Source organism: Rhinichthys klamathensis, unplaced genomic scaffold (assembly GCF_029890125.1).
Source record: "Rhinichthys klamathensis goyatoka isolate OS25496 unplaced genomic scaffold, OSU_Roscu_1.1 h1tg000304l_1, whole genome shotgun sequence".
Classification (NCBI taxonomy): Eukaryota; Metazoa; Chordata; class Actinopteri; order Cypriniformes; family Leuciscidae; genus Rhinichthys; species Rhinichthys klamathensis.
Genome location: NW_026606823.1, coordinates 227,587 through 253,337, shown reverse-complemented (window position 1 = coordinate 253,337; position 25,751 = coordinate 227,587). Strand labels below are relative to the sequence as shown.

Here is a 25,751-nt window from a genome sequence, read left to right as displayed (position 1 = left end):
ATAAATAAAATACAATAAAAATGTTTTATAAATAAAATAAAATAAATACAATAAAAATGTTTTATAAATAAAATAAAATACAATACAATACAATACAAATGTTTTATAAATAAATAAAATACAATACAAATGTTTTATGAACAAAATAAAAATAAAAATAAATGTGGCTGGATAGTGCAAGTCAAGTGTGCAGTAAACTTTATATATATAGACCTAAAACTGAAGAGAAGTCTTTCAATGGTCATAACTATTTAAATGGTCATTCTTTGGCCTGTCATTGGTCAAGCAAAAAGAGCAGGTAAAGGTAAAGTTACCTCCAGTTACCAAGGTGTTGCTAAGCAGTTGCTAATGTGTTTTTATTTGATATGTTATGACGTCCTCCTACATGTTTATAATATTCTCGTGTCCCTCTTTTAATCATGATGGGTAAAAAGCACAACAACCCTACATTGTTTAAAGCTAAATATTCAGCATTATTCAGAAATATGTCACATTAGAGAATATGTTTCTACATGTAAAGAATGACTATTTGAAGGTTCGTCGTTTGGTTTTACTCACCCTTCTGCTGTGAGAACTGAAGACGGCTCCTGTAGGGTTTGGGTATGAAATATTGTGACCGTGTCCGCAGGTTCCCTGGGTGAATTTAAGATGTTCTCCTCTGTAAAGACGATGAGTGTTTCCCTCCTGCATGGGCTCCAGTACATATACTTTATGTTCAAGTGAAATCAGTCCCCTGTAGAACGAGGCATTCAACACCATTCAGTTAACATTTGAATTTGTTCATATTACGATTATACATGCATCATGTAAACGTAACAAGAAGTAACCAGAATTAACAATTACATACAGAGCAAGTATGTCTCAGTGTATTTGGAATATGAGCAACTTGACATGCAGCTTTATATTTTCATAATTTGGTTTGACAGTCAATTGTATCTACAACAATTCATATTTGTTAGCAATTTCAAGTAAAATGTGTAAATCGTCCTGTGATAAGATTGTCTCACCATGAACAGTGAAATATAGAAATATGTGTCAAAATAGAGATAAATAATATTTAAATATATTGAATTTATCTATTTGGGGTCTGATTTATTGTCTGGAGTGGACTATGTACATATTGCCCCCCAAAAATATTTTGTCACAAATGATAAAATGTCACACACTCCATTTCTAAATCAGCATCTCTTGGAAATAAAGTAAATACAACATTTTCAAGCTTTTAAATTAGAAAGCAGGACTATTACAGGATTTTACCGAATGAAATTTGTGACATTTTTGTGGAACTACTTTTATCAAATTCTATTATAATTACAGTGCTTTTAGTGTGACCTCTTATTAAGTCAGAGACCATGCAGAATATTTGCATTTATTTGAACAGCACTTTTCCCCAGTCTTACCAAAAATGTGTTCAGATGCACTCATATTTTATGATTATTCAGAACTACATACAGAAAGACACAGAAAAGAAGCGAGAGAAGAAGCTTTTACAATAATAACACAAAATGGCGAATAAATGTGAGAAAAACTCTTCTATGAGAGGAAGTGATTTCTCGTTTTCCCACAATATCAGACAGCGTGACGTTTTGGAAAGCGGCTTAGTTCAGCATCCAAGCCACTGTTGGTCAGCAGACGGTCCATTTTGTACAATATTTGGCTAAATAAATCTTCCCCCGAGCTCTAATATTACCGCTCTGTGGTTTTTGGATTCGCATCCGCAAACCTTTCTCACACTTTCAAGTCGTACGCTGAATTTAAGTGACATTCTCCTCTGCTGGGAAACGGCCAGTGCTTTGGGCTTTTCCAGAAGTTTTAAAACTACATTCCCCACTGCACGAGATCCCTGTGGAAACCCCACTCGCCAAAAAAATCAGCAGCAATTTGTTTTGGCCCGAGTGGCGAGCGACTTCGTTTCAGTCGGAGGAGACCTTCACATGTGTGTGTGAGTGTATGAGAGAGAGACAGGTTATGCAGCACAAAGACTGAGTCAAGGTGAAATAAAGAGCTGAACAATAAGCGCTGTGGCTCTGGGGACGGAGATATGTTTGACGCTTTATCACACTCATAAATCCTGCATGTCCAGGCTGCTCTCATTCTCCCTAGGTTGAAGTGTGAAAATCAGCTTTATGCATCTCTTGTGGCACATGATCAGTTCATATAAAGTTATTACGGTGATGCTCTGACAGAAACTATTACGGGACAACTTTCCTCCTTTATAGCTGAATCAGATCTGTTTCATAATAACTCTGCAACATTGACACAGTTATTGAACGGAAGTGAATCAACACTGATCTGACTTGAGCTAAATAATGACTATTGTCTCTGTATAGCTGCTTTACAGCAGAATTTTAATTTGTCTCATATTTGATGAAGTTTGCATCATTTTTTCCCTGTTGATCACTGTGAAGTTTTCACTTGTGAAACTACCTGAATGTCCCTTCTCCAGTAATGAAGGCAAACCTAAGCGTCCACTAGAGTGCTTGTTCATAATTAAAACGGGAACCGTAAAGTGTCTCTGGAGGATGGCCAACTTCACACGTCGTTATTACAATGCCCTTTCCTCGGGCCATTCTTGACTTTAGTCCCTAAGCTCAGTGCATCATGGGAAGGCTGTGAGGTGAAGTTAATGTACAAATTGTCCCATATAAGAAGGGCGTGACCAGTAACTCACCTGAGTCCTGTACAGGTGCTGAGGCTGACCTCTGACCCCAGTTGTCCCTCCACCTCGCCATGATAATAGCAGTGAATCTAATAAAAAAAAAAAAATGTTTTATTTAATTACTGTTGGACAACACAGTAGTTTAAAAAGGAATGTTTTATAATAAAACAAATCTGAAGCAATGACGAAACCAAAACCATTCCCTTTTAAACTGCTGGCTATGTAATAATGGCAATGCCATAGCCAATTGTGAAATAATAGTCAGAAACAGTTTACTGAACCTTTCGACAAAATATATATTAAAAAAAATATGTAAAAAAAAAAGTTTGCATATGTATTTTATTTATGACACATCATGCTTTTATGGCTTATATTATGATATTATATATTGATAAGATGGCTTGAAAGGAGGGAACAAAACACTGTCACCTTATTTTTATTCAGAGGCCCAAACTGAGCAAAAATTTTGAATTTAGTGCAGTTGCTGATATTTATATGGACAAAATATGAAATGTTTATGCTTGTAATGTAAATTCAATGAGATCTATAGCAGACTACTTACGTATATATAAATTGCTTAAAAATATCAGTCGTCGCGCTATATCTTCCAATAATATGTCTTAGTAAGATGATATTTAAATGCTTAGTTTTATGGTCAGCTAGTTTTTATTGTGTTGGGCAAAACATGCAATGCAATACAATGATGATTGAGAGATGAATAAATAAATGTTCCTCTAAACTTGTGTTTCATATATGATACTCACATTTGAACATGATTTTTCTAAAAAATGATACATGGATAATCAATTAAACCTTTGTTTTGAAACATTGCTAACAATATAAAAAATTTTATTAGGTTCACTTTATAAAAATCTGTAAATATTTCACAGCAAAAAAAAGACGTGAAGCACGAGCTGAAGGCGGACGTTTATACTAAAAACCCTTTTGCTTTCTAAAAAAGTATAAACTATCAATCAGATGACAGAAGGCATGTAGAAGATTGTGCCTTAGAACTGAGTTTTGATCACAATGATCATTTAGATGCATCTCAAAATATTGATACAGTATGCTTTATACTACTGTGACAACATGCCCCATTATACAGTATGTGTGTTAGATGACCAACTTTTTCAGCTGCTATATTTCTCATTCGTTTTCTCAAAAGACAAGACAAAAAAGCCATGAACCAAACCATTCAGATCTGAGAAAAATATTGAAAACAACCTGAAGAAAAACAAAACAAAAAACTGATTACTTTCATTCTTTTATGAAGGAATGTGCTGCAATCAGATGAAACACTGCGAATGACATAATCAAATCAGATTAAAGCATGTTGTTGAGTGATAACTCTTGACCATATGTAAGGGTTAAACCAGAGCGCTTGGACGTGCTTCACACACCGAATGTGCATTTCAGGGATTCGCCCGATTAGAATGCGACTGTCATCCCTAAAGCTTTGACGTGTGTGTGTACGCAGCGAGAGGCACTTCAGGGTGAAGTAGTTTTGTCTGAGGAAATGAGCCGCACTTGTCTGGTTTGGATTGGGAACGGAGCTGGCACAGATTCCCAGAGCTTCATCCCTCTGAAAGCTCCTGTTCTCAAGAAATACTGTCCTGGTTCCAGCCGTGGAATGATTTTACTCTTCCTTTTAAAAAAAAGACATTTCCATTTTTAGCCCTTTCCTGTTAAAACGTGTTTTAGACTTTATCCAGTAACCACAGTGTAAAAACATCACAAAAACAGCAAATAAAGCAATGTTACAGTGATTTCACCCAGGGTGTCGTTGGGCATGGTGCAAAGATTTTATAAAACAGTGAAGCAGAAGAAATTTGATAAAAAATAAAATGACTCAAAATAATAAACAGCTCCACCATTTAACATAGTGCATTAGCATGAATAAACTCTTTGCTCAAATGCTAATAGTGATAATGGCAATTTAACAAAAAACGAATGCTGAGCAAATAGCTAAAGTTAGATTACTTTCATGGTTACCAATCAATCAAAACAGCAGCATGCAATTAATATACAGCTTCTGCACTGGAATATGCTCATCCAATCAGATTTCAGAGCGCGAACTGTCTGTTTTATAATGCTCATTTTAGTACACCAGTGACATCGGGGTTATTTTAACAGCATGACCTGGTGTAAACTACAGTCCTCAATATATCTTTGAGTCTCAGTCAAAGTAACACGAGGGAATTCATCCCAGCACACACTGCCCTGAGCCACGGTGTCTGTCAGATTATTGTTTCCTGAGAGCCGTCAGGCAAAAAACACATTCCACTTCCATTAAAAAAGAAAACACACAGAGCCACAGACCTGCCAGCTGCATGAAAAGCATAACTCTGTAAGTATACTGAACGAAAAAATGAATGTTGAACACTGTGGATTTGCATCATTGTTTGCGTGTTACTCTAAAAAATTAACTCACAGCAACTTTAAATAAGGAATTGGTTTATAATTGCTAATGATAAATATAATAAATTGCATGAATTTTACCTTTGGCAGAAGCTGGCACTGAAAGCACTCTACTCTCTACTCTACTGAATACATATACTGTAGTTTATCATGTCAATGTCAATGATGTAAAGGGTAACAGATGGTCAGTCTCAGGTCCAGTGTTAAATCACTCGGTCACTTCATACTGTGGGCCACAGCTGAGATATGATGAGTGAGATCAAACTAAACCTCCATTTAACTCCAAAGTCTTCATTTTTACCATTTTTATTTTTATCCATTTCCTATGGTATTCAATATAATTCGGTTACACTTTTATTTTAAGGTGTCAGTGTTACAGTGTAACTATGCATCTAAGTACTGAGTAATAATAATGATCTACATGTACATGTAGTAGGCTACATGTAGTATTAAAGTAACACTAAGTAGTTTTTCAACCTTCATAATATATTTCCAAGACCCTTGTGATGGTACATCGACTTAAAATAAGTTAAATGACACGTCTGCCATAGCCTAACGTGGTCTGTATCGCTTTTACTCGCACTATGTAACTTCGGGTTTCGGGTAGGAACCCGTGCACAAAAAGAACTACAAAATTCGACTGCTTTACGGCATACGTCACTTCCCCCACCACTTCCTCAAATTGCCTGTGGCCATTGCAGACATCCCAAGTCTCCCGGGAGTCTCCCGCATATTGATAGCATTTCCTTGATGCCCGCAAATTAGGTCAAATCTGCCGGAATCTAGAGCGCGCATGCGAGACAGAACATACTGCGCGCATAACATACATAGCGCGAGCATGGCAGAGAGGGAGAGTGAGAGACCTTGCGAGTGTGCCTCACGAAAGCTAGTCAACCCGCTAGTAAACAGCGAGCGTGCGCGTGCGACAGTCGGCTGCGGAAGGCTAAATTATTTACGACAGCAGTAATGGACAATTCTGCTTCCAACCTGTAGGGCGACCGCTGAGGAAAAGTTACTTGGTGTGACTTTAAAGGGGTGGTTCAGAATTTTGGACATCGGGCCTCATTTCCAAGTTAGCCTTAGTGTTATTTATCAGTGGAGACAGTTTTCAAAAAATTTCATCCAGTCGTTCCAGTTGCATAGTTCGCCGGTGCTAGGCTAGCGCGAGTCAACGGTAACTGCTAGCCTGCCATTAAAAACAGTTTTACCCACTCCACAGTACACCAAAAGCAAATTAATCATAACGTCAGACTATCGATGTAAATGTCTGTTAAGAGAATAATGTTAAAAATCAAACTACTCTTGCATCTCAATGATCGCAATACATTTACAGGAACTAGTTTCTCAGCAGCGGTGGAATTTTACTTTGCTCCGGTTAGTAGTACCGCGCCGAAAAGTAAACACAGAACCGAAGCGCACTACAGTCGGGACTACCTGCACTACCTCTCTCTCTCACTACCTCTCTCGGTTGCCTAGGTAACTACATATCACTCCGCCGCTGCTGTAGACTGTGCTAATAAATACAGGGAACAAAGTATAACTATTGCAATGCAATGCAAGAGTAGTTTGATTTCTAACACTATTCTCTCAACAGACATTTACATCGATAGTCTGGCGTTATGATTTATTTGCTTTTGGTGTACTGTGGAGTGGGTAAAACTGTTTTTAATGGCAGGCTAGCAGTTACCGTTGACTCGCGCTAGCCTAGCACCGGCGAACTATGCAACTGGAACGACTGGATGAAAATTTTTGAAAACTGTCTCCACTGATAAATAACACCCAGGCTAACTTAGAAATGAGGCCCGATGTCCAAAATTCTGAACCACCCCTTTAAGTACATGTGTTAGAGTTAGGATTGGGGTTTGGTTTAGGGTTAGTTGCATGTAATTATGCAAAATGTATGAGTTATTACAACAGTAACTACATGCAACGTGTAACAAGGACACTGTAAAATAAAGTGTTACCTATAACTCTAAAAATATATATATATATTATTTGTATTATTATTATTATTAATACCAATAACAGCAACCATTATCAGTTTAACATTATTAAAAGTCTATTTTTTTATGAATATTTCCATTTGCCATTTCTTTATGTAAGCTATTTGTAATCTAAAGTTGACTTTAGATTACAAATAGACTTTAGTTGACTTTAGACTTTAGAGTTCGCTAACTCCAGAAGAACAAGTATTGCACATGCACTTTCAGTGTTTAGCAGATGAAAACTCATCTCAAGAGTCACGACCTAAAATGAGTTTGACACTCCTGTTCTAAGTCGTTCTTAATCACGTAATATCTGTGATTAAAGCGTTGCTCGCGTGTTGGGCAGCGTCCGGCTGGAGCTACAGGAGTCCATGAGTGAGTCCAAACGGGCCTCAGAGGAGTTCTGCTTGAGGATGAAATAATGGCACCGCACATACAACCATAAAACAGACTTAATGAAAGGCAGAGGAGGTCTGGGAGAACAGACACACACTGACACACACATGAAGTCTTTCTGGAACAGAACACGAGCCCATAACTCCCTACACCCTGAGTGAATACACTCCATCTGGCCCAGCGGCCCTGGATCCCATCAGATCAGCACAATTCATCCAGATTACAGTACAAAACATGCCGTTCTGTTGCCTGGTGCACAAATGTTTGGACAGAGCAAATTAGTCAATCACTATAGAATTCGATCAGCGCTGTTAAACTTTGTTTTAGGGCTGCGCAAATATGATATATCATGCAACGGTAGAAATAAGTCAAGCACAGTTTGTGTGATGTATTTGCACGTTATTTACACACAAAAATTATGAAACATAATGTGAAAATGCAGAGATGGATGGATGGATTTGTAGAAAGGTATACATTTTTATAAGAAATGTAACTTTCTTCTGAACAACCCAAACCCAAAACCTAGACAATACAACTCAAATTTGTTTATGAGTAAGTGTGTGTGTGTGTGTGTGTGTGTGTGTGTGTGTGTGTGTGTGTGTGTGTGTGTGTGTGTGTGTGTGTGTGTGACATCAATCTCTGCACTCAGGTTGACAGAGCATTTGTCTTGTTTTGTTCTGTTCCTCCCAAATCAGTTTGTGAAGTCCAAATTCAGCACTTCTCCCCCTGACGACACCCGGGTCGAGAAGTGCTGCTGTTTCTGGGTGACCTGCAACTCTTGTTTCCCAGCAAAACAAAGCAGGACACATATTGCCTCACACTGTTGAGAAAATCTACGGAACAAGCTGAAATAGTCACAATGGTTTGTGAAATCTCACCATACGGTGTTGTGAAACACTATATCTAGTGTTTAACAGACCCTTAGCATGATGGGAATATTGCCTTTTCTTTCTTTCTTTCTTTCTTTCTTTCTTTCTTTCTTTCTTTCTTTCTTTCTTTCTTTCTTTCTTTCTTTCTTTCTTTCTTTCTTTTACATTTCAATGGCTTTAGACTGTTGCTATGCTGTTGCTAGGGTGGTCTGTGGGGTATATTATTGCAATAGTAATAATACAATTGTGTTGCCTACTTTCTTTCCTTTTTCTTTTTTGTAGGATTTCTGATAGCATGCGTTTTCTTTTCATGAAGTGTTTTGGCTCTAACAGTCTGGCGGGGAAACTGTCGGCCCGCTGGAGAGCAGATCGAGGATGACGGGGTCAGTGATTCAGAGGTTCTCCTCAGAGGTTTGGACTTACATGCCTTCAGGGCTCAAAGTGTCTGTTGCGCTGACTAGTAATCTGAGCTGCAATCTAAACGCTTAAAACACACAGAGGTGCATCATGGGTGGTTCCTGCTCTCCTGGTGGCCCTCGTTTGACCGCCTCTCCTCTAAAGCTGTTGACACAAGATCATCCGGCAGTCGCTGAGGGCGGAGATCAGTGATACTATGGGATCTTAACTGCAGGTCTGGTTTAAAAGAAGGTCTGATGCTGCCTTAAAATTGGATGCAAAGCATGCAAAGAACATTTAGCATACTTCCTACATTGGTAGCTTGTTAGGTTTAGTAACAGACCCTGCATTTTTGTAAGGGAACGTCTCACAAACACCAGTTCCTCCTGATTCAGCTCCACAGACGAACCAAGAGTTTTCTGACAAACCATCAACTGAAATGAAACACTTTCCCAAGGAGAATAACAAGGGCTTGTTTCGGGAAGTGCACATGGCCATGTGTTCGGTAGGCGTAGGGTTTAATCTGGAAGGAAACAGTGGTCGCTTGTTATCTTACCGTCACATTCGGTGAGGTGGTGACGGCACTTCCATCCTCCAGGTAGTGTGTTTCTGTGTAGTGACTAGCAAACAACCCTCTGCAAAACAAACACACAAACAAGTTACATTCACTCATTTCCTCATGCAAGTCATCAAAATTAAGTATTTATTTTCTTGGTTTCATGTTCCTGGTCTTACTGTGAACAATGCATTGCACTTGCTCATCAGCTGACATCACTAAAATGAAGTCCCGCCCACTTTCACTCAGAAATGTGTCACATTGTGAAAGTAAGACGAGTTGAGTTGAGTTGAGTTGAAAATGTTGTAGTGTGAAACCAAGAATCTGAATCCTCCTTTTTTTCCCGTATAATCCGATCAGAAGCAAATGAACACGGTTTAAAGACGGGCTACAGAGATCCCCTCACCATGTGAAAGGATGCCCTAATTCTCTCTCTTCCTCTCTCGCCTGCTGAGATAATGTTCTGATCAGACCATTACTAACATCTGCACTCGATCGGCCCTCATGCAGCTGTGCTTTCCTAGCCAGAACTGCCCGAGAGAAAGTGACAAACTCATGAAGACGATTACAGCACTGCTGAGTCAGAGAACAACAACCTCCCTGAAAAACACACAGACTTCTCACAGTAGAAAGTCTGGTTCACTTCATTATCCTAGTCAACATTTCCAGGAATAGACCGTCTATGTTTGGGGAGGGTTAACCTAAAATCGATGACACCACACTAAAAATCTGTTCAGTTTGAATGTTAAAATGTGAAAGTCATTCTGATTACTGCATACTGCACATTACACACTAGTTTTCAACTTCCAGGAGAAATTTGTTGTTGATCTCTTCTCGCCCAACTAAAGCGAATTAGATGATCTTAAAGCCGACTCCGTGTGGAGGAAATCAATGAAAACCTTGCAGTGAATTTACAACGAAAGATGAATGTTTTCCAGATACACTTTAAGTTAAAATAGCTTTTAGTATCTGAAAACCCATCAAGGTTCATGGAAACATTTGCTGTGCTGCACCTTCAAAGAACTAGAAAATGAATTTAATTGATTTTTTTTTTAAAAGATTAGACAGATCCTATTATTGAATGTAAATGTCTAATGCATTGTTCTGACAGCAGGAAAATTACTTTCTGATTAATGTTTATTATAATACCGATATTTCCTATCCTGGATCGGGTCCAGAATGCTGATTGGTCATTACATTACATCTGTGCTTAGAGTATCATTAAAAAGTTTGGGGTTGGTAAGATGTTTAATTTTTTTTTTTTTTTTTTTGAAAGAAGTCGCTTATGCTTACTATTCATTTGATGAAAAATACAGTAAACACAGTAATAATGTGAAATAGTATTACAATTTAAAATAACCGTTTTCTATTTGAACATGTTAAAATGTAATGTATTCCTATGAATTTTCAGCATCATTACTCCAGTCTTCAGTGTCACATGATCCTTCAGAAATCACTCTAATATGATGATTTGAAACATTTCTGATTGTTATCAATGTTGAAAACTGTTGTGCTGCTTTATATTTGTGTGAAAACCATGATACATTTTTTCAGGAATATTTGATGAAGAGAAAGTTCAAAAGAACAGCATTTACTTGAAATACAATTCTTTTGAAACATTATAAATGTCTTTGCTGTCACTTCTATTATATTTAATGCATCTTTGCTGCATAAAATCTATTAATAAAAACATAAATAAATCTTACTAACCCAAACTTTTGAGTCCACTTGATTTATCTGTGCAATCAGATACCAATCATTAACTTCAGTTTAAGGAATAAGTCAAGGAATATTTTATCTTCTTAATGAATTTCCTCATGTCTGAATCATGTTATGCATTTTGTATTATGCATTTTTTAAAAGCAATAAGACACTTGAGGACTAGGAAAGTGAATATAGGAGTTTTAAGGGGTTGCAGGAACTCAGCCGTGACTCTATTCACACGGCGGCCCGACCTCTTGTCCCTTATCGCTTAATTATAATGGAAGGATGTTTAATTGGTCTCACCCCGCACTGTTCACGGCTTAGGACTGTTTCACATAGTAAATGAGATCAACAACACATGTAACTACAAAACAGCATTTGGCAGTGGTGTCTAAAAAACCAGGAAGAGACGAGATGTCTTAAAATCTGCCATGCGATCACAGATGTTCTGACAGATGTTGCTCTTCTGATCACAGATGCATGAAGCATTTACAAGCACAAAGTCTTGAAGAAGCAGCAAACCGCTCTGAGGTCCGAACCGCGGCCATACTGATTCCCTCAGGTGGGGTTTGGAGGCATAAGGTTGAGGCAGGAGGGTCACCTCAACATATGCTTGATCATCCACAGACGCTGGAGACTGTAAAGGCCAAAATAGGATTTATCCTTTTCTTTTCAAGTGCTAATTTGAGTTTTAGCTTAGTAACAAATATTTACAAATCATGAACTCTGCTCAGGGTTCAACTTCCATGACTTTTCTATGACTTTTCCAGCCGTTTGTAATGGTTTTTAAAAGGATTTTATAGAGAATGCACTCACAAAGAACAAAAAAATATAGCATGGAATTATAGAAAATCACTATTTTTAACATTTTCAATGACCGTTGGATTCTGCAGTGCATTACCATTAAAAGGAACATCTAATACCTTCCATAAACTACTAAACAAAAAACTTTGAATATCGAATCAATCAATAATGTTTTTCAACCATAAAACTAAAGAGGCCAATGATGTGTGTGTGCACTTCATAATGGAAGATTTATTCATTTAGCAGATGCATTTATTCAAATCAGCTTACAAATGAGGAAACTATTAACTCATTAATCATTAGGAAAACTTTGAAAAGAAACTTCCATAATCATGCAGCGAGAGAAATACTAAATGTATTCTGCATTTACAAATGAAACGTAGTTGTAGTCCCTCTATAGCAGACAATAGTTTTACAGTCGCCTACCAGACCCAAAAATGAACTCTCTTGAAATATAGTCATATGGACCACGACCACTTTTATGTTACTCTTGTGACATTGTGGGGAGCTTTCAGTGTTTGCACACCACTGAATTTTTATTTTTGGATGAACTTAAACTACTACATCACATCATCCCGCCACTACTAAGTGAGATCCATCCCATTATATCTCATTAGATCATCATATGGCATCATTACCATGTCCTTGAGAAGATCTAGTTCCAGCACAACAAACATTCAGTCATGAAACTGGCTCAAAGAGAAGTTAAAATGACAAACAATCAACAAAGTATTATGTTTCTGTGGCCATTTTCTAATTTGTTCTTCAATTATTCACACAAGCAGAGACCAAGCAGAGCGAAAGATTACCATGTAGAAAAAAAGAGAAATAATTCTAGCTTTCATGCTGTGGAAAGACGACTGCAGCAAAGCCACAAGCAGAAAGAAACTAATCAAATCATCAGTCACTAGGGGAAAAAGACACAGCAGGGCGCTGTTGTTTCCCCTGGTCACTTAATGCTTTGTGTTCTCGCAAGATAGAAAACTAGAAAGGGACACGACAGGAGTGGACAGAATAAAAACAACGAAAGAGATTTCTCTTCCAAGCATAGAAATTAAAGGAACAGTTCACCCCGATATGAAAATGCTGTCATTTTTTTTACACACACTCATGTCATTTAAACCTGAATTATGTTCATCTTTTTCTTCTTCAACACTTCATAGTCATTGCATTTGTCAAGCTCCAAAACGGACAAATAAATCTTTATTCACTGATAATCTTGAAGCTTAAAAAGTTTTGCCTGAATTCACAACCACACACACACACACACACAAAAAAACATTTAAAAAGCATTATTTATTATTTAGCAATTATTTTGTAAATAGTAATGTTTTTTTAATTATTTAATTTTGTTTTAGTAATTATATATATATATATAATTTGGTATGATTAATTAGAATTATGGTAGCTTGTTTCCACCACAAAATAAAAAAAAACGACTTTTTATCTAACAATTCTGACTTTTTTTTTGTAATTCTCATTATGCATGATATAAGTCAGTCTTTTGCCCTCAGAATTGGACTCCATAACTCACAATTGCGAACTGAAAAAAAGTCAGAATAACCTTTTAATTTTTTTTATTCCGTGCCGGAAACAAGCTTCCATAATATTCATATGCTATGTAAAGACTCTTATAGAAAAAGTCTTCTGTAAAAAAAGAAAACAACATGAATGTCAGGTTGGAACAAGATGAGGGTGGATCTTACAGAATCAGCTATTACTTTAACACGCCCCCCTGGCAGCTTTAAATGAAGAGCAAACAAACTGGAGCACATCAGCCTAAGTTTATTTACATGTGCATCCTGATGTGGAGTAACAGAGACACACACACATCCAGACTGGAAGCCCGCCATTCGCTAGAGAAAGAAAGATAGACAAAAGAGAGGGGAACAAATGACAAGGGGGGGGGGGGGGGGTTGGATGGGGACAGAGTTACAGCTCAAATTACTTTCCAGTTCTTGGCTGACTAAATGTGAATTCAGCTACAAATGAACTCGTGCCCATCCTGTCAAGGACAACACACAGTTTTTTCATGCTACTTAGGAGAAATCAGGTCACGACTCGTTCAGAGCGTTTCCTCTTGCACAGAAATGAGTTCCTCTTTATCATCTTACACATCTGGAGTGTCCTCTTATCTGATAATTGGAAGATGGATAAGTAATACAGAGTCTCTATTAAATACCTCTGTTTAGCAAATGAATAATACCTCAAATCATGCGGCTGGTTGGGAAGAGGTGTGCTGTTACTTTTATAAGTAATCAGACTTAAAATTCTGCCAGGAGAAAGATAAAAAAAAAAATCCCCACAGACTTTTAATATAGACCATAATATCCCGGAGACTTGGGGCTTTTTGACTTGGGCCAATAAGAAAACACACACATGATGGGTTTCCATGTCTTATGGGGACTTACCATTGACATAATGATATTTATACTATACAAACTGTATATTCTATCCTCTAATCCTCGATCACAAGGACACACACACACACACACACACGCAGAGAATATTATCAGAGTAACCACATGGCAACACCCTAGCGATTACCCACATCACCAACATGCTTGAGCTTCCGTTTATCACAACTAATGTGTGAGTTGATGAATGTTTATATGTGGATAAAAGCTTAAATTCAATCTGTTCATCATATAAAGCGATTGAGCCTCTCCAGAAAATTTGGACTAAACCGCTCAATTCATATGGATTAGTTTTACGAACTCTTTATCAACTTTTTCAATGGCGGGACAGAAAGCTATCAAAAAGATCTTCATTTGTGCTCTGAAGATGAACGAAAGTCTTAAGGGTTTGGAACGACATGAGGGTGAGTAATTACTGACAGAATTGACAATGTAAATCTGCTGAGGTCATTTTATCCAAAAGTTAAGATACGTTTCCCGCATCAAACATCTGCTCTGGAACTGATGTAAAACACCACATCCAGACGATCTAGAAGAGAGACCAACACTGAAATGTAACAAAAACATTTTTTTTAAGGTGAATATGCTTCTCTCTGGACCCTGACAGATGGTTACGTTGCCAATTCCTGAAACTCTATTTTAGAAACGTATAGGCCTTCAAAGGAATGTTCTGGGTTTCATTACAAAGTACAGTCCTCTATTGACAGCATGTGTGGCATAACGTCAATCACCACAGACAATCATTTAGAAAATAGCAAAAACTGAAGTTACAGGTTTGGAAAAACCAAAGCATACTCTCAGCAAAGCATACCATTTTTTGCTACTTTCTAAATTATAAAGTACATTTTGTGATCAGCAGAGTCAGTCCTCAAGCTCGGCTCCAAAACAAGTTTCAATGAAGGTATCTGATTTCTAAATGACTCACAGGAATAAACCAAATAACACTTGTGTGATGGGAATGCAATAATCCATGGAAATATTCAGAGGTTGATGTAATGACATCCCATGGCAAGACAGAGACTTCTGCCAGTTCTTAAGCTTTAGCTAATGAGGAACGTTACACCCTTGGACCGGACGAAGGACCGCTTGCCTCATCGCAGGGCTGAACTATTCCATCATGAGCTGGAATAAAGGCAGATGTAGTATACTGGGTCAAGGAAAACACCTGAGGACCAGAAGAAACCCACCTAAGGGTGTCTAGAGGTCATGGCTCAAGGTGTCACATGATTGATTTCAATGCACAAGTGCGAATAAAACCACTCAAAAAAACTTTTAAAAACCTGCACACGTTACTAGTGCTGGAAAAGCAGCGAAAGTCTCTGAGAGTTGAAGAACTATTTAGGAAGACTTACTGAACAATAAAGACAACAACCGATCACCTTCACACTCAATCAAGAAGAAGAAGAGGAAACAAAAGACACCGACAAACACAAAATATATCAGACTTATTATCTGTATATGTCCCTATCTCTGTATTGGCTTATTGTTATGGAAATTTGTGGGTTGCATTACAGATGTAATTTTAAAATGATTGTCTTCATTTTTATTTAATACATCTGGTGATTTATGAATGCATCATCGATGTACCTGCTTTTTTACAGTTTAGGAGACTTAATGGAGGTCTCAATAATGAGTCTCAACACTCAACACAAAATGTGCTCATGTGGAAACATCTGTTAAAGTAAATAGTTTTATGCGAACCAAAAATATTGTTTAATTGCACTAAATGAACACCCATACAAGTCATTTTAAGGGTCAGATCAAGTAGATTTATCTCCTTCAACTTGATCTCAGATTCTTTCAATTCCTTCAGAGTACCAAAAAAAGACATACATGACTTAGTTATTGATATACAGTTATAGTAAAGAGCTAGAAAATCATTTGATACAAGCAAATCATAGTTTGAGACAATGTTGAGATGTGTGAGATGATTACTAACATCTGAGAAGCACAAGTCCTCATTTGTTCTCCATTTAAACGGTCTAGAAGAAAAAGTTGAGACCTCATTTGTGTTTTTTGTTTCAATGCGTATGATGTGATTTCAAATATGATGTTTATCAATGATGTATTTCTCCATTTGCAGTCGTTGTACTGCCAAACAGAACAAATAAACTTCAGCATGAAAACAGCTCTTCGTGAAACATCAAACCCACAAGAATAAGGAAGTGCAAAACGCAACCTCTCCTCTGAAGAGTATCCATCAATGCAGGATCTTTGGGCACATCTGGACACATTAACACATCTGTCATCGCGCACGCAAACATTACGAGTCTGGGCGTGCACGTTTCCTTCAATCGCATTTCTTTTCATCTGATTTTTGGGTTGCGATCTTTGCCACACACCCTCTCCGAGACCAATGGAGAACTTTTAGAAGCAGGAAATAAAAATCATAAATCGAGAGGTTATTGCGAGGTTATCGTCTTTCATTCGTGACAAACATCTCTGGTTAATGATCTCAGCGCTCTCTCTGAGTAACATGTTAAAGGGTTTCGGTCCCGCCATTGACAGCTACTCAACTGACACTTTGACGCTTCAAAAAGTTCATAAAGAGATCGTAAAACTAATCCATATGGACTGAGCGGTCTAGTCCAAATTGTCTGGAGAGACTCAATCGCTTTATATGATGAACAGATTGAATTTAGGCTTTAGGTAAATAATGGCAGAATTTTCATTTTTGGGTGAACTATCCCTTTAACAAAAGTAACAAATCAAACGTTTCTCGTAAGCACATGCAAACGTATCGGGCTAAATTCAGAGCTTCTGGAAGGCATCCCACAGATGCTAACACTTACAACTCCTTTCGCAGTGGTTTTGCTCCTCTGACACTTGCGCAATGAACGTGAACAGTCAAAAAGCCTTTTTTATAAGTTCAAATTACATTTTAGGTAGTGTGAGAGTCTATGAAGTCACAGCCAAAGGTACCGAATTAGCCTGCACGTCAAGCCAAGGCCTAAACCTTTTTCAATCCCAATCAAGCACAGCAATTCCTGGAAGATCTTTCATCTCCTTCTAGTATTTTGGGCCCAATTGTTGTTCTCCCTTTGGGTCTGAGCGTGTTCATTACATCCGGTTTGACCAAACGTTCGGACGCTCTGCCTTTCAAGCTGCCTCACATCTGCTAAAAGTAGCAAGAATATGATATATGAAAATAATCCTGCTCCGTGAGCCAGTCACAACCATCTGGGAATACTTTATTTACGGATTCATTTGAACAGCATACAGTATAAGACATGCCAGTTCTGTCTCAACTGATCATCTGGCGTCTAATAAATGCTGAATTAAACGAAAATCCCCACAAACAGCGTGAGAAGCCTGTTTAGAAGGAATAATTGATGAAAAAGTGAAGATTCATGTCTTTCAGAATATCGTTCTTCAGTGGAATCTGCAAGCTGCTATTTCCATACATGTAAAAGACATGGAAAATTGACAAAAACACCTTGCATTTTTCACGAAAATAGTAAAAGGAAAGACATGAAGGTGACTAAATACTTCACTTTTGGTTGATTTAACAATGTATTTGCAATGACGCTGCATTCTGGTGATGCGGAAATGATCAGCCATTCTCTCAGCATTGTGATAGCATGCAAATCAAATGTGGAATGGTGTGCTGAATCATAAGTCGTCTGTTTGGTTGTGTGTCATGCTGAACCTTGAGTCCTTGAAACCCCTAAAGAGTGCTGTCTAGACGAGTCCTTCGGTTCAGTAGGAAAAATAGTGTTTTGTCCTCATAATTCACCTGAAGCCAAATGAACAATGCATTGTGTCCTGGACCACTCAAGTGTCCTTCACTCCAGCGCTCAAAAAACATTTCATTTGAGCTAAAGGAGTCTGTCCTCGTGTCTAAATGAACAATCTTATACGAATGCAAATGTGTGTGAATCAGAAGAACCACGACATCTATATTCATGGAAACTCTGCACTGGAACTAATGACTTCAAACCTTCAGCCTCATTATTCATCGGATGCAGCAAATGCTTGCATTAAAGAACGCTTTCTAATCAAATTAATTCATAAAACACGCCATAACTTCTGCATTTCCTAAATACTCAAGTAAAGAAAACAATAAAAACAAACAAAAATAAGTAAAAAAGTCAAATAAAAACAAGGCCATCTTGATTATTTTTACTTAACTAATACATTTTATTAATTTATTTTCTATAGCCCAAGCTAATGGGGCTTTATTTCTCAGTATGCAAAGTGTTTCAACTACAAATCTCACGATCGACAAATCATATATATATGATCGACAAATCACACACATTATATAAACACAAACTTGTATGTCAGATGCGATTAATCGCAATATATAGCCCTAATATATACACATATTATTCTAATGTAATACAAATAATTGCATGAATCTAAATATTACATCATTATATAATAATACTAAATATTGTATTATTGTAAACATGATATAATATTTATTATGTGTAAAAAAAATCATATCATCATATGTATCATATGCACGCAAAAAGTGCATATCATATTAATGCAAAAAGTGCATTTCATATTAATGCAAAAAGTGCATACGTACCCTAAAAAAATGCATATCGGATGCACGTAAAAGGTCATTTCTGCGTATAAAGATCATGCAAAATGAAAGCATGAACTCGTGCTATAGATACGCATATAAAAAAAAACACATAATCTGTGTTTTCCTCCAATGCAAAATCCTCATTAAATACTAACAGTACATCATCTCTGCACATGTTTTAATTTCCTCCAGTCTCAGTGATCTATCCCAAACACTCCCCGTGTTTCCCAGCTACACTCGTCCAACACTTCCTCTCAGTATGTTCAGCTTTCATCGGCGTCCCTGTAGGGAACTCTCACACTCGGCTGTCTGAAGCCAAAGCCCAGACTCGTGCTCAGCACCACACGACTGCAGCGATTCAGCAGAACATCTGCTTTCTGCATGAGCACGAGGGAAAGAGCTCCCACAAGTCCTGCTTCTCTTTTATTGTGCTTTAAAGAGCGCTTCTCGAGAGCACCAAACCCCCTGAAACTAGGGAACAAAAGGAAATTCACTGAGGCAGGGTTCAGTTTCCTCAGCAGGTCTTCAGGGCTCTTGGGAAAACATGTTGGTCAAATGAGGCGGAAGCAAGAGATTTTGTTTGCTTGGTGTTTTTTAGCAATCTGCACAGGATAAAACTCTTTCAAACGCTTACTCAGCACAGGCTGTCAGACTGATGGAGCGCAGAGGTCAAAGGTCAAGCAACTCTGCTGAGCAACAGGATGCTCCGACTGAGGTCAAGCTGCATGTCAGAGCGCAGACGAGCAAGCGAGGAAAAAGACAACAGCGCACAATCAAATAAACACACAGTCTATAAAGACACAAGCTAATAAAAGCAGACGCACAAAAACAAACAGATTTACTTGAAAGTGTTCTGAGCGCAAGAAGGAACATTCATGCATTTAGCAGGCGCTTTTATCCAGGGAACAAAAGCAATACTTGTAAAATGCAATGCCAGGTTTATTAGACAACTAAATGAAAATCCTGCATTTGTGCTGTACATTTACAAGAATAATTTGCTCCCAAATGAAAGATTTTTTTTTTTATTGTCGCTCCAAACCCGTATGACTTTCTTTCTTCTGTGGAACACGAAAGATTCATTTTTAAAGAATATCTCAGTTGCTCATTTCTATATAATAGAATTGCATTCTGGGATTATCAAACTCCAAATAGACCAAAAAGCATCATTAATGAGGTCCATTTGACTCCACTATAGGTCTCTTCTGAAGTAACATGATAGCTAGGAACAGACACAAATTTAAGTCCATATTCCCTGAAAGTCTTGAATATGGCATTAGATATGGAACATCAGTCTAGTTTGATCATTAAGAAGAACAAACAGGGTTTAACATAAGTCACATGTATTTTTAATAACAATAATGCAAAATACTATTTCATGGCCAGTAAGAACTATTTATGGGCATTTTCTGAACTCTTTCACTCACTTCAAATATATTAGCAGTTTTTGAAGCACTAGGTTTCTCTCTATCACCCTGTCGACTCATTATACCGAACAATGCAAATGGCTCCATTTCAAATCACAAAATCCATCTTTTGCTTCCTCTGGTTCATACGTCCACCATATAAGGACAAAGAACTCAGTAAAAACATGAAGTCACTTTAAAGAACATAAAATATGGAGAAATGTTAATGAAAACGCTATTACGGCCATCCATCTGACATGAGTGATGCCAGAATACCATTCTGTGCGTGTAATTTAATGCTTTTAAAATGAAATCTGTTATCAAAAGTACAATTATGCACATCTGTAACACATTTAGTACTAAATAAAAGAAGAAACATAACTTAAAGACACACACCACAACAATTAACCCAGTTTGCAACTATTATTTTTTTAAAACAAATCAAACACAAAAGTTGCTGTAAATAGTGCACATTAAGTCTATAGGCATAGAATAAAATATAATTACAATAATATCTCCCCCAAGCCCTGATTACTTTCTGACCCTGGATCAAATTTATTTAGGTTTTATTTTTTTAAATGCATATTTTAACAACCCGTTCCTCATACATACTTTTAAAGTCACTTGATGCTTCTTAGGCCCTGTCCCAAATGGCACACTCCGGACTTGTGGACTTCCTCAGAGTCCACACTTCGGTGACGTCATGTAGTGCAGACCTATAGGGCCCTTAGCGCGAGTCCGCGAGGGCGCATTGAGAGGTATTTTGGGACAGACTCGATCGTCACGCCGGAAACAGGAAGACGGTCTGATTGTTGTTATGGACAGGAGCTACAGGTTCGGGGAAATATGCTGCCTATTGTTGTTGTGTTTACATATGACTCAGTAAAGCCCTGACATTCTGTTCTATTTTGTTTAATGAATCATAATGCGATCGTATTATTCAGCTCGCTATTATTAGCCTATGTTTGAGACATCAACCACTGCTCGATGATCATAATGTTTGTATAAAAACCGTAATGATAATTTACACTTAAATATTTTCTTCTCAGCCATGTTAACAACTGTCCATGAGCGAAATCTCCTCCCATCCGTTGTCTGATTGGCCTTTCGCAAGGATTCCTGGGTAGTGAAAGTGCGTGGAGCCTGCATCTATGCGGGCTTCGCTGAAGGCCGCTTCAAGGGTGCACAGGGGGCGCTGCTGAGCACACTTCAGAGCGTTAAAATGCTAAATGGGACGACCTACGGACTCGTAGACTCGGCGAGCACACGCAATTTAAGTCCACGAGACCGAAAGTCCGCATGAAGCGCGCCATTTGGGACAGGGCCTTAGTCTTTCTTGAACACTGACAGCATTTGTTCACCGCATGCTTTTTTTGTATGAAAATAACTCACATGAAGAAATATTAATTAAAGGGTGGTGATGGTGCAGTGGATAAGACACATGCCTTTGGTGTGAGAGACCCGGGTTCGAATCCACTGTGCGACACCAATGTGTCCCTGAGCAAGACACTTAACCCCTAGTTGCTCCAGAGGCGTGCGACCTCTGTAATATAGCAATTGTAAGTCGCTTTGGATAAAAGCGTCAGCTAAATGAATAAATGTAAATGTAAATGACATGAGGACGAGTAAATACTGAATATCACTTTAATTCTGCACAGCCATTTCTATCACAATCTCACAACCCCGTTTGGGGAAAGCCGTTCTGCTGCACAGACTGAAAGACGCTTACAGCAGCGCGTCCACAGAGACACACGGCCTCGTCTGGAGAAGAGCTTGAACAGAACCGGACCTGTAATGTGATGAACAGAGAGAGGAGAGGAGCGGACAGGCCCCGATTCATGTTGACACGCATCCAAAAAATATCTGTGTCAAATAAAGTGAACTTAGATTGTATCACAACTGAAGAGAAGTGATTTCCAGGTGAAGTCCAGGTACAATGTGAACTTTGCTATTCCGCACTAAATTCCTTTTCGAGACAACAACAACAAATGTGTGAATGACTGTTTGCAGTTTTTGCTAATTGCATTGCTGATGTAATCTGATGAGACTTTAGGCTTGATGTCAAATGCTGAATGTTCATCATGCAATACTAACCACAATATGAGCTTCTGACCGAATCGTGCAATGATAAAAGAACCATTAGGCACTTGAAGGAAGAGGCGGAGATGCATCTGTGGAAGAAACAAGCGCAGAGCCGGTGAGACGAGAGAGCGGCACAATGAGGCACGAGTGATAAAAGAGAATGACAGATGAGGGTTGTGTGTGTGTGTAAGAGATCCATTAAGTAAGACTTAAAGAGACTGAAGGTTGCGACAAACACACCTTCTCAATCTGCATCCCGGGGGTTTATGAGATGTTTTCTGTGTCTAATTAATTTAGAATGTCAAGGATCCGGTTTCCTTCATTAATGACCGCTGTAAGCTGCCAGATAATTGGAGCTCTGGATAAGGGCATCTGCAAAACACTGTTATACGACTCAGCACTTGAAAGTCTTGTTTTTTCCAGGCAACTTCATCTGCACTAATGAAGAGCTGTATTCATGTACTGCATCTCCAAACAGCGGTAGGGTACAAAGGACTGAATTACCACAATCACATCACTTTTCACTGTAATGAAGTATGAATAAATAATATCTTTACATAATTTGGTAACACTTTAAGGTAACAATTCATTTTACAGATTTTACCTGTAGTTACTATAATACAGTATAATTATAATTTAACAGTCAAGAATGCATTGATACATGCAGCTAACCCTAATTATATAGTAAGTATAGTATACTATTAGTACTTAATTGTACACTGTAAAAAATAAAATGCCATTTTTACAGTAAAATACCGGCAGCTGTGGTTGCCAGAACTTTACCGTCAAAAATATGGTACAGACGTTATTGGTTTTACAGACTTAACCTAAAATGTACAGTAATAAACCATATTTCATTATCTGATATAACGTTAATTTACCAGGCTATTTATGTATTAATATCTGTTTTATACCATTGTAATACACTGACAAACAACAATCATCACAGCAGTGATAAAAGTCACATGATAAATCAAAGCTCATCACAAGCAGCTCATTCACAAGAAAATTAATACTATATATAGAAGCTGCACAGTGTCATTCGCTCAAACACTAAACAGCATCATGGTAACACATGAAATTTAAAAAATGCAATAAACATTAAATTAACAACATTAAATGTAACATAAAACTCTAATGTACATAACTAATGTACATACATTTCTGTTAACCAATTAACAGTTTTTCACTGTAGCATTTTTACAGTCTTTTACCGTTAAAATCACGATAATTTTTTACAGTGCTGTAACAAGGACATCTTAAAATAAAGTGTAACTCACTTTACAATAAGGTTCATTAGTTAACATTAGTTAATGTATTAACTAACATGAACTAACAATGAAGAATTTGTTACAGAATTTATTCATCTTTGTTAATGTTAGTTAATCAAAATCCAGCTTTTCATTGTTTGTTCATGTTAGTTCACAGTGCATTAACTAATGTTAACCAATACAACATTTGATTTTAATAATGTATTAGTAAATGTTGAAATTTACATTAACTAAGATTAATAAATGCTGTAGAAATGCAGTTCACTCTTAGTTCATGTTAACTAAAGTTGATAACTAAACTAATGAAACATTTTGGTGAAATGTTACCCATAATTTTTTCGTTCCATCCATCCATTCATCCATATACAGTATACACACATACTGTATGTACAGGTGAAACTCGAATATTGTGAATTAGAATATTGTGAAAAGGTTTTCATAAGCTGTAAGCCATAATCATCAAAATTATAACAAATAAAGGCTTGAAATATCTCACTTTGCATGTAATGAGTCAATATAATTTATTAGTTTCACCTTTTAAGTTGAATTACTTTAATACATTAACTTTTGCACAATATTCTAATTTTTCGCGTTTCACCTGTATACGCACACACACACACACTATATATATATACAAACAGAATTAAAATATCCAATTTTGCTATATTTTTGGTATGGTGTTTGGTTGCCGCTCTTTCACACGCATTTGGGATTCAGTTTGCTTATAGTCTATTTGATTAAGTTGCATGTGTGTGTGTGTGTGTGTTTGAGAGAGAGAGAGTATTTCCAACAGCGCTGGATCTTATCTTCCCTTCTAATGTTCCTGTGGATCACCCTCTGTGTTTCTTCTGAAACGCTTTCCAGGACTCCATATTCATCACCCGTTCAGTTTTATCGCTTCATGATAATGTGAGAAGGTGTTGTGCAGCCCTTGTTCTCCCGTCTGGCACATAGAGAGGCCATGTCTCTGATAATAACACGTCTACAGCGCTCATGAGATGCTTTTCACAGAGGTTGTCTCCTTTTCCAACCCTCTGTCTCTATCTCACACGCCCCCTTGTTACCATGGGAACAGTCCAAAAATCACTTCTAGCAGGCTTTTGTTTTGCTTAAATACATTAAAGATTACATGTTTAAATAAGATTGTATGCAACATTAGTATGCAGAAAGATACAACCCAACAAATTAAAACACCAACACACTTTAATGCAGGAATGTTTCTTCAAGCGTCTTCGAGACGTTGCTGCAGTTCTTCTGGATTTAGTCTCAGTTTTTTCTGTTTCTTCATGTAATCACAGACAGACTCAATGATAGTGAGATCAGATCATACCGGCTGTTTTCAGACTCATTGAGCATACAAAACTCACTGGATTATTACAATTAATGGCAAAATGAATGTTTGGAAATGTAAAGTGATATTACTGACACACTACAGCAAAATATATAACTAACTGGCTTAGAATATATATATTTTTTTTGTGAAAATACTAACGTTCCTAAGCATTTTGCAAAGTACTATATATATAAAAAAACTAAGGTAAGAATCAGCCCTATTGCATTATTGCATTAGAATGTTTGGTATATAAATGTGTGACATTTTAGCCCTATAACCAACATCATAGTTAGTGCAACACCGTAACGCCATAAACACCCTACAGTTCAATACTCCCTACAACCTCAGAAACTGCAGGAGTGATGCCGTCCCACTGGGCACTCAAATTATACTTTTGCATTTGACTAGGCAGATGAATAATGTACTTTGTTCTGTTCTTTAAAGAGGATAAGATCCAATTTTAACTTCATTTCCAGTTCAGGTTATTCACATAAATTAAATTTACTTATACACCTTAATTAGGGGATTTGAATAAAATGAAGAATAAATTGAATTCATCTTCTTATCTAGATGAACTAAGAAAGAGGGGCTCATTCAGACATTTGTGACTATTTAATTCACCTTATCATGTCGTCTGTCAACTATACATTAGTATGACCTTTAAATATCATATTCTATTGAGTCTCTCTAACTCAACACAGGACTCGTGTAACGCTGGTGTTTCCTACAGAATGCAAATGCAAAACATACGTTGACCTGCTTCAGTGTGCGTCAACTGTCATATTATTACCATCATGCATTCAATGGAACATTAAATGGCCATGGTACGTGCTTGATTGCTGCTTATGAAAGAAAGAAATGCTGTGACCCCTTAAATGAACGTGCTTGACCACCTCCTACAATTTCTTGTGCTGAAATCAG

The 25,751-nt window shown here is 37.4% G+C and overlaps 2 protein-coding genes across 2 annotated transcripts in view; one reads left to right on the top strand and one right to left on the bottom strand.

The window, feature by feature from the left end:
* Window positions 1–25,751, top strand: part of dock1 (dedicator of cytokinesis 1) — a 283,215-nt gene that overhangs the window by 37,566 nt on the left and 219,898 nt on the right. The window lies entirely within an intron of this gene.
* The window catches only part of LOC130104178 (disintegrin and metalloproteinase domain-containing protein 12), a 119,895-nt gene that overhangs the window by 57,237 nt on the left and 36,907 nt on the right, over window positions 1–25,751 (bottom strand). Inside the window, exons 4-6 of the mRNA XM_056270652.1 lie at window positions 9,280–9,358; window positions 2,672–2,748; window positions 559–733 (exon numbers count right to left, since the gene is read on the bottom strand). Coding sequence (XP_056126627.1) covers window positions 559–733; window positions 2,672–2,748; window positions 9,280–9,358 — 331 coding nt within the window. The remainder of the gene's footprint in view (window positions 1–558; window positions 734–2,671; window positions 2,749–9,279; window positions 9,359–25,751) is intronic.